A 13,051-nucleotide genomic window follows, 5' to 3' on the forward strand; every position below is an offset into this window, starting at 1 on the left:
TGATTCACTCACCAGAGGAAGTAATTTTTCTCTCATAACCTATTATGAACCTCATTTATCTCCGTTTGCCTCTTAATATCTATTTCAAAGAGAACACTCCTAAACGTTTCCAATCTTCCATCATAACTGAAGCCTCTCATCGTTGGTTACGATTCTGCTAAACTACCTCTTCATCCTTTCTAACATCTATATCTTTTTTGGATGGGCCAAATGGCCTCCTTCTGCACTGTAGGGATTCTATTCTATGGATTTGTTTCACGACAGGTGCTTTCACTGCAAGCAAAATTTCAGAGTGGTGAGATGTCGGTACGGGGCTGGTTTAGCTCACTGAGCTAAATCGCTGGCTTTTAAAGCAGGCCAGCAGCACGGTTCCATTCCCGTACCAGCCTCCCCGGACAGGAGCCGGAATGTGGCGACTAGGGGCTTTTCACAGTAGCTTCATTGAAGCCTACTCGTGACAATAAGCAATTTTCATTTCATTTCCTTGTTACCATTTTTTAAAATAATTGATTTTGACTGAAAATGTGTTGTTTTAAAATCAGTCATTATGAGTAGCAAGAGATAACACAGGGTGATCATACACACCGCCCCAAAATTACATTTGCTGCTGGGAACCCCACAAGGCAACCTCGACTTAAAAGTCAATGAAACAAATTATTTGGTAAAATAAGTCTCCACATTTTTCCCCCCAAAATAATATAAGCTGCTCCTCTACCTGGGCAACAATCAGCATCAAGCCTCAATAAATGAATGCTAACTGTTCTTGACACGAGAACATTGTCATCCTCTATATTACTCCAACACAGCCTTTAACCTACAGGTCACCTACTCAAACTGCATCAAACAGTACTCTCGCCAAATCAAATCTAACCTCTGATCCTTCAAAAATAATAACGGTAATTATTCAGTATATTACTGAACCGGCCTGTGTGATGATGGCAGAACTTCAAAGACCAAACCATTCACTTGTGGCAATCTAATGCCATCAAGGAGACACCTGTTATTTACATTTTTTAAAAAATGGGCATGACTGAATCTGTTATTCATCAAGTGTCTCACCTGAACATTTAACTTTATGGTTGAGAGTGTTCTAATTGAAGGACTGCAGTGTACTGTCCATTCGGTATTTGATCTGCTGTTAACTATAGTTTACAAAACTGACAGACATGTATGGGGCAAACCTGCTTACAATTAACTTAATTATCAAAAAATGAGAAAAATAATGACATGACATTTGGTTCCGCACGCTCACAAAAATTAAATCAGAAAATGGTAACATTAAATCCAATGGTAGAAAGTGACTAGATTATGTACGGTTTAATTATTTCATCAAAACAGTGGAGAATAGACTTTTGCTGAGCTTTTGTCAATACATTAACTGGGAGAAACTTACTGCAATTTCACCTGCGTATTCAACTTGTTGAAACTTATTGGCAATTCTGGCATAAGCTGAATACCTAATCAGAGGAAAACAACACATTAGGTACTCTGCATATGAGGCACAGATCACAATTTAGTCATTTTGTCACTGTTACCTTGGGATTTTATATCTTGGAATTTTCTTTCCCTTTTGGAGTTCAACTATATTTTGTGTGTCAGTATAAAAGGCGTAAGCTCCTCACCACTAAGCTGTTGTGGCTGCCACTGGTCTCACATTTCCCCCTTTACGGGGAAAAAAAGCTTTACTTTGACTCCTTACCTGTCAAATCACTCACACACACACATTCTTGATTTCCAGCAAGTAACTGTTACCACTGGTGACACGGATTCCACTTAATGACTGCAGTGACTCAGTCACTTTTGAAACAAAGCCTAACAATGCCTCACTGCAGTTAAATGCATCTGCACAACTCCAATAAAGCTAACGTGTGCTTGACAGCTTTTAAATGCCATTAGAATTGAAAGAATTCCAATGGGCAGCATGGTAGTACAAGTGGCTAACACTGCGGCTTCACAGCGCCAGGGTCCCAGGTTCGATTCCCCGCTGGGTCACTGTCTGTGTGGAGTCTGCACGTTTTCCCCATGACTGCTTGGGTTTCCTCCAGGTTCTCCGGTTTCCTCCCACAGTCCAAAGACGTGCAGGTTAGGTGGATTGGCCATGATAAATTGGCCTTAGTGTCGAAAAAGGTTAGGAGGGGTTATTGGGTTACGGGGATAAGGTGAGAGTGAGGGCTTAAGTGGGTCGGTGCAGGGGCAACACGGTGGCACAGTGGGTTAGCCCTGCTGCCTCACAGCGCCGAGGTCCCAGGTTCGGTCCCGGCTCTGGGTCACTGTCCGTGTGGAGTTTGCACATTCTCCCCGTATTTGCGTGGGTTTCGCCCCCACAACCCAAAGATGCGCAGGGTAGGTAGATTGACCAGACTAAATTGCCCCTTAATTTGAAAAAAATTAATTGGGTATTTTAAATTAAAAAAAAGAAAATTGGGTCGGTGCAGACTCAATGGGCTGAATGGCCTCCTTCTGCTCTGTATGTTCTATGTTCTAATTAGAAGGTACTAAATAGGAATCAAAGCTATTCACAATTAATTACTTTTAAAAACTCTGCAATAACCCACGATAATAAATAAACTAAAGTCCTGATAATTTGGCTTGGGTTACATTGAGGAAGAATCTTAACCAGAACATCAAAAGTGTTTCATGTTCCTCTTTGAACAGAGTCATGGCACCTTTGGCAATCACGTGAGTAGGCAGATAGGGGTTTTGTTTAACATGTTGTCCAAAACATAAGTTTAAGTGGCGTACTTTGCACTGTTTCCCGTAGTATTATATACTTTTAGAAACCAAAATAAAGCAAGAAGTAAAATTCATAACATGAATAACTAAATATTTGAAGAGTCCTGGTTTACTTTTGCATATTGTGGTGCTGAGCTTTTTTTCTCGGGTTTTTACAACACAAGGTATGATACTGTAAATGCCCCTCACCCTCTCTTTGCCCTTCAAAGTTGCTCCATGGCTGAGACACTGAATGAGCAGACTTCTTGCGAGGGCCAGTGCTCACTTTCCGCCAAGCATTGCTGTCAACTTTCTTGCTGGTTTTGCAATTGGATATCATGGTTAAAGGAAAACTCCATCCGTGGAACTTTGGCGCATATTGCTCGAACTCTGCAACAAAAAGGTTCTCAATTAACAGATATGAGCTGGAATTCTCCTGCTGGTCACCCGGGATTCTCTGGTTCCGTCGGCAGCGCACTCCCGCCCGTGGGTTTCCCGGTGGCTGTGGGGTGGCTTCAACGGGAAATCCCATCGACAGCGACGGGACCAGAAAATCATATGCGCTGCTTCCCGCTGCCAAGAAACACGTAGCTGGGAGGCCGGAGAATCTGGACCGTGGTTTTGTCATACAATCTAACCCACCTAAACAGTTCACAATTGGTCACTGTGTTAAAAAGATTTGTCATTCACAATTTGCCTTATATTTACTTATTTAATCCAGAGTGAAAAAAAAAAGAGTATTTCATTTCTTCTCAGCCATCAGGTCATGGAGAATTTCCTCGCTGAAAATGGGAGGTCCTTGGTTTTCATCAACATGGGGGGGTGGGGGTTATGACTGCAACTTGGTGCAACTCACTGGTCAATTCTTATACGCGGTACCACATCCAAACAAAAGGGAGAAATACAACTCAGATTACTGAGTTTTTATTTAGCACCAACTTGTTCTTGGTCTCAGTTTGAGGTTTTGCGCAAGGTTAAAAACTAGTGAGGTCAGATATCAATTATGTTGAAGAAATAGGACTTGGGCTTTAGCGCGGGATAAGCGATTTTCCCTTTCAACATCCTGGGGCTTCCGTTAGCTCAGTCAACACAAAATAGATCAGAAAGTGTCAACTTTAATCACCAACCTATGAAGAATTTGTTGATGGTAACCAGAGCAGTTAAAATAGCACTGCAATTGGTGTTAGTGATCCTGGGGTTTGGGAGTAAAGAAATCAGTCAAGTTTCCCATTTCTGATTGCTGGTGCAGTGCCATGTGCTGGGCAATGCAGGTGTGGCTCTAGCTGAGGCTTCAGCTTTGATTTTTTTTTTTTATAAATTTAGATTACCCAATTATTTTTTCTATTAAGGGGCAATTTAGCGTGGCCAATCCACCTACTCTGCACATTTTTGGGTTGTGGGGGCGAAACCCACGCAGACACGGGAGAATGTGCAAACTCCACACGGACAGTGACCCAGAGCCGGGATCGAACCTGGGACCTCAGCGCCGTGAGGCGGTTATGCTAACCACTAGGCCACCGTGCTGCCCGAGCTTCAGTTTTGATGCCTCAATGGTGAAATAGCCCATCCATCACTCATGTTTCAGGTAACACATGAAGAATGACCATTTGAATATGTAGTTTAACCAATATCTAAGCAGCAGCATTCAGATTGCAAAACTTAATAATTTCAGCTTGCCTTTTATTTAAGATTTTTTTTACATGTTGCCAAATGCTCCAAAGTGCTTGCTTCACAGGAGCAAACACAATTTGACATAAAAGCATCTAATATTAGGCCAGGTGATCAAAGGCTTGGTTCAGGTATTTGATTTGAAGAATGCCTCAAAAGAGAGAAGAGAGGTTGAGGTAGAGAGGCATGGGGAGGGTATTCCAAAGCAGAGGTGCCTGGCAACTGAAGTGGAATAATTAAAATCACGGCTGTTCAAGAGGTCAGAAATGGAGAAGCACAGATCTCCAGAGGATTATAGGGCTGGAGGAGGTTAGAGGCACAGTAGTTAGCACTGTTGCTTCACAGCAGTAGGGTTCCCAGTTTCGATTCCTGGCTTGGGTCACTGTCTGTGCGGAGTCTGCACGTTCTCCCCGTGTCTGCGTGGGTTTCCTCCGGGTGCTCCGGTTTCCTCCCACAAGACCCGAAAGACATGTTTGTAAGGTGAATTGGACATTCTGAATTCTGCCTCCGTGTACCCAAACAGGCACCGGAGTGTGGCAACGAGGGGCTTTTCATAGTAAATTCATTGCAGTGTTGACGTAAGCCTACTTGTGACACTGATAAAGATTATTATTATTAGGGAGGGTGAGATCATAGAAGGATTTGAAAGAGAGGATGAGACTTTCTAAACTCGGGGTGCGGCTTAACTGGGAGTCAATGTAGGTCAGCTAGCGAGCATGGAATGATGGGTTTGGTGTGAGTTGGGACATGGGCAAAGTTTTGGACGAACTCAAATTTCCAGCAGGTAGAGGTTGGACGGGGGAGTGTTGGAATAGTCAAATCTAGAACTAATAACAGCAAAAGAACTTGAGCTCAGTGCAAAATAGCACACAGCGTCACTCAATGGCTACCGTGACAATGCATTTAACCTACAGCACAATGAGAAACAATCTGGATGTTGCTGATAAAATAACACAAGATGCTGTGTGACATCCAAGTTATGATCAAAAGTCTTTTCGTCATTTCCAGAGAGTGTAATCCCAAAATGTTATTATTCACAATTGAGCAGCAAGCGTAAGAAATTAAACCAGGTGCAATCTAATGTGTTTGCATCTCAAGTTGGAAATATTTGTCTCATTAGAAAGAACAGGCTTGATCAAATCTTTTGGATGTGTACCTTTTCAGAGCTCAGCCGAGTTTAAAAAAGATTGCTTGGGAAAAGCAAGAACAGCACACTTTATATTCTGAGCTCACATTGTGCAGGCCATTGCTCCGTATCTCTGGTCTAAAGCCACTGTAGTTTTGTGGCAACAATATGACAATCATAATAACAAAATCAAACAAATTCACAATTCACTGATTTACACAATGTATACAGATTATCAAACAAAGTGCCTTAAAAGGATAGATTATGCTATAGCCGGACTGTGAGCAACTTATTGTTCTCCATGTTACCTTGTCTAGAAAGAGAGCAGCCATGTAGCACAGCTTTATTGAGAAGGATGCTCAAGGCAGCCTTCACTACAGCCTGTTGCCCCTGATGAACGATCTTCTTTACAGGTTGCCCCTGTCTAGAAGGTCTCTTTGCAGAAGCTCTGCAAAGTATGGCTTCTTCTGCTCTTGGAGCAATGACATGATTCCACAAGTTGGCCATCCATCTGCACATTCAAGAAAAATGAACTTTCAAGGTAAAGTTTACAAAAGCAGAAATACAACAGCAGCAGTGCTGTGAGAATATCTTCATCTCTAAGCTCCCCTTCAAATCACGCACAATCCTCAAAGTGAACAGGTCACTGTTCGTTCATCATCACTGATCAGCGAATCCAAAAAGACTGACGTTTCACATAGGAATCACATAGATTCACTAAAAGGGGACAATCGTTTCGGACTGAGCCGATGAGAAACTACTTCACTTAAAAATTGTGAATATCTGGAATTCCCTACCCTAGAGGGATGTGGTGCTTCATTGCTGAATACATTTAAGGCTGGGATAGACAGATTGTTGGAATCGAGGAGTATGGGGGCCAGGTAAGATATTTGGTTTGAAACCCAAAACTAACCATGATCGTACTGAATGGTAGAGCAGGCTCGATGGGCCAAATGGTCTAATCCTGCTCCTAGTTCTTGTGTTCAGATGTTGAATGCATCTTGCGCTGTGCAAGATTTGGAGAGGATATTAACTGAGGCGTCGAGCTCCAAAATGACAAGTGTTGGCCTCAAATCTGTGCTACACACTAATTAGCATCCCAAACTGCCTACTCTCCACACTCTCAGCAAATGCACCCCACGCATTACAATAGCATCCAGGGCAACAATTGCTAGAAGTGCACGCATGCACCAGGAATGCTATTTTGGAGTCAAAACAACACGCATGGTGCTAAAAAAAAGGGATGCTAAGGAGCTAAATATCTTCGAAACTGAAAGTCTTGTCTGGTCAGAGGACTTTGTGTTTAGATCCTGCCTCTAAGTCTGAGGCTTCAGGTCAAAAGTATCCATTTTTGAGAGAGAATATTTGATAAGATTAGATGGTACAGGCATACTAATCTCTGCATCAACAGGCTGTTTCCTGTTGTTCTGCATTGTAAAAGAATGGTGCTCCTTAGTAAAAAAAAAATTAAATGATGGCAGAAAATTTTTAAATATAAATTGATGTAATGGACAAATTCCAGAATGGAAGGGCTATCTATCTCTCATACACAGATACTTTATTATAACACACAAAAACTATTTGATCCCTCCAGGTCAACAACCTCAAGACACTCTTCAATACGTTACATCATTGAGTTTATACATTTCCTGTACTGGGTGATATTTGTGCATGCATTTGGTGATTTTAGTTCAGAAGGTTCACAGGCGGCTTAACATACACTAACTAGAAATGTTGATATCCACATCTTAGAGACTGCTCAGATAGCAAGGTGCAACACAGAAGTTAAAAATGGCAACAATTTCAGGTTCAAGACGCTACACATAACACACCTAGGGGGAAATTCTCCGACCCCCATGCCGGGTGGGAGAATCGCGGGAGTGCCGGGCGAGTCCCACCACGCCGCCCTGGCACCCGCACGCGATTCTCCCAACCCCCCCAAAACGGCGTGCCGCGTTTCACGACAGGCCGCTCGGAGAATTGCCACTCACCGTTTACAACGGTCGAGCGGCGATTCTCCGGCCTGGATGGGCCGAGCGCCCTGCCCAATCCGACGGGTTCACGCCGGTGGCAACCACACTTGGTTGCTGCCGGCGTGAACAGCGCGCGAACACTGCGTGTGCAACCTGTGAGGGGGGGGGGGGGGGGGGGGGGGAGGATCGAGCACCAGGGGGGCGCTCAGTAGGGGTCTGGCCCGCGATCGGTGCCCACCGATCGTCGGGCCGCGTCTCTAAAGGACGCACTCTTTTCCTCCGCCGCCCAGCAAGATCAATCCTCCATGTCTTGCAGGGCGCCCGCGAGGAGGACGGCAACCGCGCATGCGCGGGCTGTTGCCGGCCAACCTGCGCATGCGCGGGTGACGTCATGTACGCAGCGCCAAGGCCCGGCGCGCGTAATTGACGCGGCGCCGCTCCTAACCCCCTGGGGGTGGGAGAATAGGGGGCAAGGAGCGGCCTCCGACGCCGGAGTGAAACACTCCGGTTTTCACTCCGGCATCGGCTCTTAGTCTCCCGATGGGAGAATTTCACCCCTAAACTCTTCAGCAATTTAAGTCTAACCCGTGATTATGGTTCTTGTGGCACCCTTCTCTCCAGTCAATTTCCTCTATGCCTCCAAATGTGGCATACAACAAGAGAAACGGAATGAGAGAGATTGTTCTAAATTTCCACATTGAAAGAACTAAACGCATAGACAGAGAAACCTACTTCATTATAGGTTGAACCTGGCCAGGTAAGATTGGACAGGAAAAGAAATCTCTTGGTCCCATCAGTGCTTCAGGTGTTCCTAAGCGCGCCAGGTAGGAATTCAGCTGGCGCCAGGCTGTGCAAACCCATTGCACAGCCTTACATGCTGGATCAGTTGGAGGCGGTAGCTGTCCTTGGAACTGCAAAGTATTAACATTATTTTATTATGAACATATCACATGCAAGAAACGAAGATAACCATTGAATTTTTGATCAGAATGTTAAATATCATTTGCTGCATCTGGGTGTAACTTTCCCCTCCCACCCACCACCCCCGACCCAGTCTTTTGTCAATTTCTCGATTTTGATTCTTTACTCGGGGAAATGGGCTGACAGAAGGACAGCGCCTAACTGCGAATGTGCAGAGGGCTGGGAGACACTTGGGAGCTGTTGGCAGCTCAACCCAATCCAGCCTCCTCGCCAAGCACCGGCTGCTGACATCTCCTGATTCGGAAGGAAGCCACATTCAGGGATAAAGTTTCCACTTTTATTTTGATTGTCCATGAAATCAATACCATTGGTTTGTACCTCATGCCACGGTGGTGCTCTAGAGTCTGGTCAATCAATGTGAGCAACTTATTTCGCCACAGGAACATGAGTCAAGCCGGATCCAGTCATCACCTGTACTCCAAAAATGTGGAACCAGCCGCACAGCAATCGGAGGTGGTGGTGAGGTAACTCCGGTGCAACTATGGCTAGCCTGTTTGGTATTCGGTAACTCAAGTCGGAACCAGGGATCAAATCTAGGGCTCCCGTGGTCTACAGCCCAGGGCATCAGGTTTTAAAGTCTCCTCCCCACCATCCCCCAGCATAATTCAGTTACAAAACAGATGCGTTTTATGCTTATAATTCAGCAAATCTTCGTGAACTCCCGCAAAGACTCTTAATAGCTGCATCAGATCTACAAATTAGCTCTCAAGATTCATAATTTGAGGGGCTAATTTAATTCAGACTGCCCAAGCTATTGACAGTTGTGTTGCAAAGTGAAATAATGGGAGTGAAATTGGTCTACCTAAGCAGCCCAGAATCGCGGTAACGCAAATCGACAACGGTTTTTCAACACCCAGAGTCGACCCATTAACTTTGAATTTCGATTCAAGAAAATGCACCAAGTAAAGCTAAGAAATGAGACTCCAACGTGAGTCTGTTATAGTTTTGTGAACTTCAGCAGGAAGAAGATCGACAGGGGTAAAAATCCCGCTGCTGATTTACCTCGGGTCCATTTTGCATGGTTTGCGCAGACTAATTTTACTGCGGGTTATATTAATTTGAAATGTAGCCGATTGAAATATTAAACAACATATTTTACTTTGGGTCACCAACAGGTATGCATGATTCAGCTGGATTTATCAATTATCATTTCAACAGAGATTTGGAGAAGGCATTTTTGGGGATGAAGTCAGATTAGATTTAAGTTTTCTAATTCTTTCTTTTGAAAAGAATACTCAGTAATGAAGTGTGGAAAGGAAATACAAGATCTCTGTATAAAATCTGGTAATGTTTTGGAATAAAGAATTAAGGCAAGTTACATCCCTAATTTGCTGTCCTAGATATATTCAACAGATGAACATCTGATAAATTAGTCTCAACAACATGCAGTGGATTTAAAATAAAAATAATCGCACTAGTTCCCTTTTCTGAAAATTTGTAAACACAACTATACGGTCGGACCGACTCCTATTATAACCTTAATTTAATTTATACTGTGACAAATCGGCAAGGTTGTCCGTCAGAACAAAATGCTTTGTTACCTTGTGAATAATTTGTCTTTTGAGGAACCTCTGGAGCAAACCACTAATAGGTTCCACATCCCATCGTAGCTGAACCCATCGAAAATGTTGCTGCACCATCAAGTCTGAGCTTTGAAGTCTGACCTTTGCCATCGTCCCTATCAAAAAACTATTTTCTTGGAAGTAGTAGGTATCTGAAGTCCCATTAGCTGTAAGACAGAAGTACCAAAAAATGTCAACCAACGGGTAATCTTTTGTACGTGCCTTCAAACAGTTGAATGAATCTTCTAATGAGAGGGAAATAAGGAATTGCACTCTTTTAGTATCACTCAAATATTAAACGGTTGCTGTCTACTTCCGGCATCAGCAACGTGGAAAACTGAGCTATAATGTTTTAAATAATTTCCTTTACTTTCAATCATCTGATCAGGAATCAAAGATTGGTTCAATAGAATATGTAATTTACCCGAAATTAGATTCAAGCTCACTTTTCTTTCCTATCTAAATTACATCCCTACTTTCAGCAATCTTTCATTCCTATCCCATTGCTACATGTATCAGAAGCGCAAGGCTTCTATTAGTTCTACTGTGCGTCTGCCAATAAGAAATAAAATATATACTGTTCATTTTAGGAGCTCCCAACTGCAATTCCTCCAATTCTTTCTGCATCCCAGTCCCTCCCTGTCCCACATTCAGAGCACGACGCAATCAGACAGAGTTTAGAATGACTGAAAAGCAATCAGAGATTAAAGCAAAGCTTGATAATAAATGTCAAATTTAGATTCTGCAATAGGACTTGTAGGCTGCCCCTAGGTCAGTGTGCGGTGGTTTTTGAAGCACTTCCTTTGTCGTCCTCTTGTTCAGAGGCCTTCCTTGAGTTTGGCAAAGATTTGCTTTGGCAGTCGGGACTCTGACACCTTAGGCACGTGGTCGGCCCATTGGTTTCGGATTACCATGACCTCCATGGCCTTCAAGAACACTGATGTTTGAACACCTGGCCTCACAGCTGATGCGAGGAATCCATCTCAGACAGCTTTCAGACATGTTTCCAGGGCCTTGAGGTGGCATCTGCACATAGTCCAAATTTCTAAATCATATAGAAGAGTTGAGGACGACAGCCTTGTACTCGAAGATCTTGGTGTTAGCACGGGTATTGCGGTCATCAAAGACTCTTGTCCTTAGGCATCCAAAGGAGGCGCGTGCGGATTGGATATGATGTTGGATTTCTGCATCATATTGGACTTGGAGGAGAGGTGACTCACCAGGTACAGGGAATTTTCCACGAATGGCAGGGTTTCTCCATTGATCTTGATAGAGGGAGTGTCCGGATCTTGCCCTGGGGCAGGTTGGTGAAGGACACGAGTGTCCTTGAGGTTGAGGCTGAAACTGATTCTTTGGTACGCTTCCACAAAGGTGTCAAGCATGGCTTGGAGGTTCTCTTCTGAGATGGGGATCTCATCCGCATACTGAAGTCCCACAAGCGATGTCAGCGTTATTTTTATCTTGAATTTCAACTGGTTGAGGTTGAAAAGTTTTCCATCCATCCTGTAGACATTGTCCACTCCACTGGGAAGCTTGTTCTTTACAAGGATGGTGACGATGGAGTATGAGAAAAGGGTAGGGACAATGACACATCTCCTTGACTCCAGTCTTATTTCCATCGATGAGGACTGTCACCAACATCTCGTCATGGAGGAGTTAGAGGATTTTGACGAATTTCACTGGACAGCAGGCCTTTGACAGGGTCTTCCATGGCACTTCCCAATTGACTGAGTCAAAAGTTTTCTTCAGATCGATGAAGGTCATGTAGAATGGTTGATGTTGCTCCTGGCATTTTGAAGTTATCGGGCAGTGGAAGTCATGTCTGCTGTTTCACGGTTTGGACGGAAACCACGGCGGCTTTCTGGAAGAAGTTCTTCAGAGGCTGGGAGAAGGTGGCCAGTGAGGATTTGGGCAATGATCTTGATGGAGAGCAAGGAGACTCCTTGGTAGTTCTCACGGTCTCTTTTGTCTCCTTTCTTGAAGATGGTGAGAACGAGGCAAAGTCTAACACAGGTTATCTTGTTTTGTACTCTGTCCTGAAAATATGTGCTTGATAATTGAAGTGTAAAAAATGGAATTTTTACTTCTATTTGGGGAGGAGGGGGGGATTTAGTCTCAAGTCCCAATGCCAACACATTTTTCTTTGGTTATTCACTTTCATTTTTCCTGAAGAATAAAAGTGCGTGTTTATTTTTATAATCTGTACTGTACTCTACATTTCCATGGCTGTGACCTAGCTATACCACTCAGATTTGAAAGACACACATGCAAGGGCTCTTAATGAGCTGCCAATTGCTGTTCTTAAAAGGGATTAGGGAAGAGAGCGATTTGTGGCTGACCCTCCATTCTGCACCACTTGTGCTCCATGTACCTATTTAAAGAAATCCTCAAAATACATATTTGCGTTTGTGTACAATTACACATTTCTAACTGCATCTTATAAAACTGGAGAAATAAGGAAATTGACACCTATATGCTAGAAAGCCGGGTGCACAGGGTGGGTAACGTCAAAGGGAAAGAATAATATACTCTCAGCACAATTAGTGGAGAAAGGGACAGAGCAGCAGCAACTACCCTCAGCTACAGAGAACAGTTGCCCCTGAAAACAAGTCACTGCTAAAGGGGAGGCCGGTTATAATCCAAAACTCAAACCGAGACGATTATGCCTTCTCTGAAACCGGGGACTGATTTCCCAAAAGTGGACAAATAACCCGTGTGTGGTAATTATCTGCTGGATTTAGCTCATAGAGCTATATAATACTGGATGTTGTTTGGGGACAAGGGGCATCTCAGAGTTCAGGAAATGTAGGTAGCTTAGAACACATGGTAACTCCATGTGATACCATAAGCCATCAGTGTAGTTGAGTACCGTTGTAATGTACTATAGTCCTTCTGTGGTGTGTTTTTCTTCTAAGTTAATAAATCTTTTCACAAGGGGCACAAATACATGACACATCTACCTTAAAAACATGGAAGTCTTCAACACCAATTTACAGACTTAGAAAAGCAGATAGAGAAGCATAAATATT

At 43.5% G+C, this 13,051-nt stretch overlaps 1 protein-coding gene across 3 annotated transcripts in view; it reads right to left on the bottom strand.

Moving 5' to 3' along the window:
• cttnbp2 (cortactin binding protein 2) overlaps window positions 1-13,051 on the bottom strand; it is a 203,115-nt gene that overhangs the window by 13,223 nt on the left and 176,841 nt on the right. For all 3 annotated transcript variants that reach the window (XM_038780086.1, XM_038780088.1, XM_038780087.1), the window contains 5 exons: window positions 10,002-10,189; window positions 8,212-8,390; window positions 5,815-6,017; window positions 2,923-3,102; window positions 1,394-1,457 (listed from right to left, as the gene is read on the bottom strand). In XM_038780086.1, the coding sequence (XP_038636014.1) occupies window positions 1,394-1,457; window positions 2,923-3,102; window positions 5,815-6,017; window positions 8,212-8,390; window positions 10,002-10,189 (814 nt within the window). The remainder of the gene's footprint in view (window positions 1-1,393; window positions 1,458-2,922; window positions 3,103-5,814; window positions 6,018-8,211; window positions 8,391-10,001; window positions 10,190-13,051) is intronic.

The sequence above is a fragment of the Scyliorhinus canicula genome, chromosome 20, assembly GCF_902713615.1.
Source record: "Scyliorhinus canicula chromosome 20, sScyCan1.1, whole genome shotgun sequence".
NCBI classification, from domain to species: domain Eukaryota; kingdom Metazoa; phylum Chordata; class Chondrichthyes; order Carcharhiniformes; family Scyliorhinidae; genus Scyliorhinus; species Scyliorhinus canicula.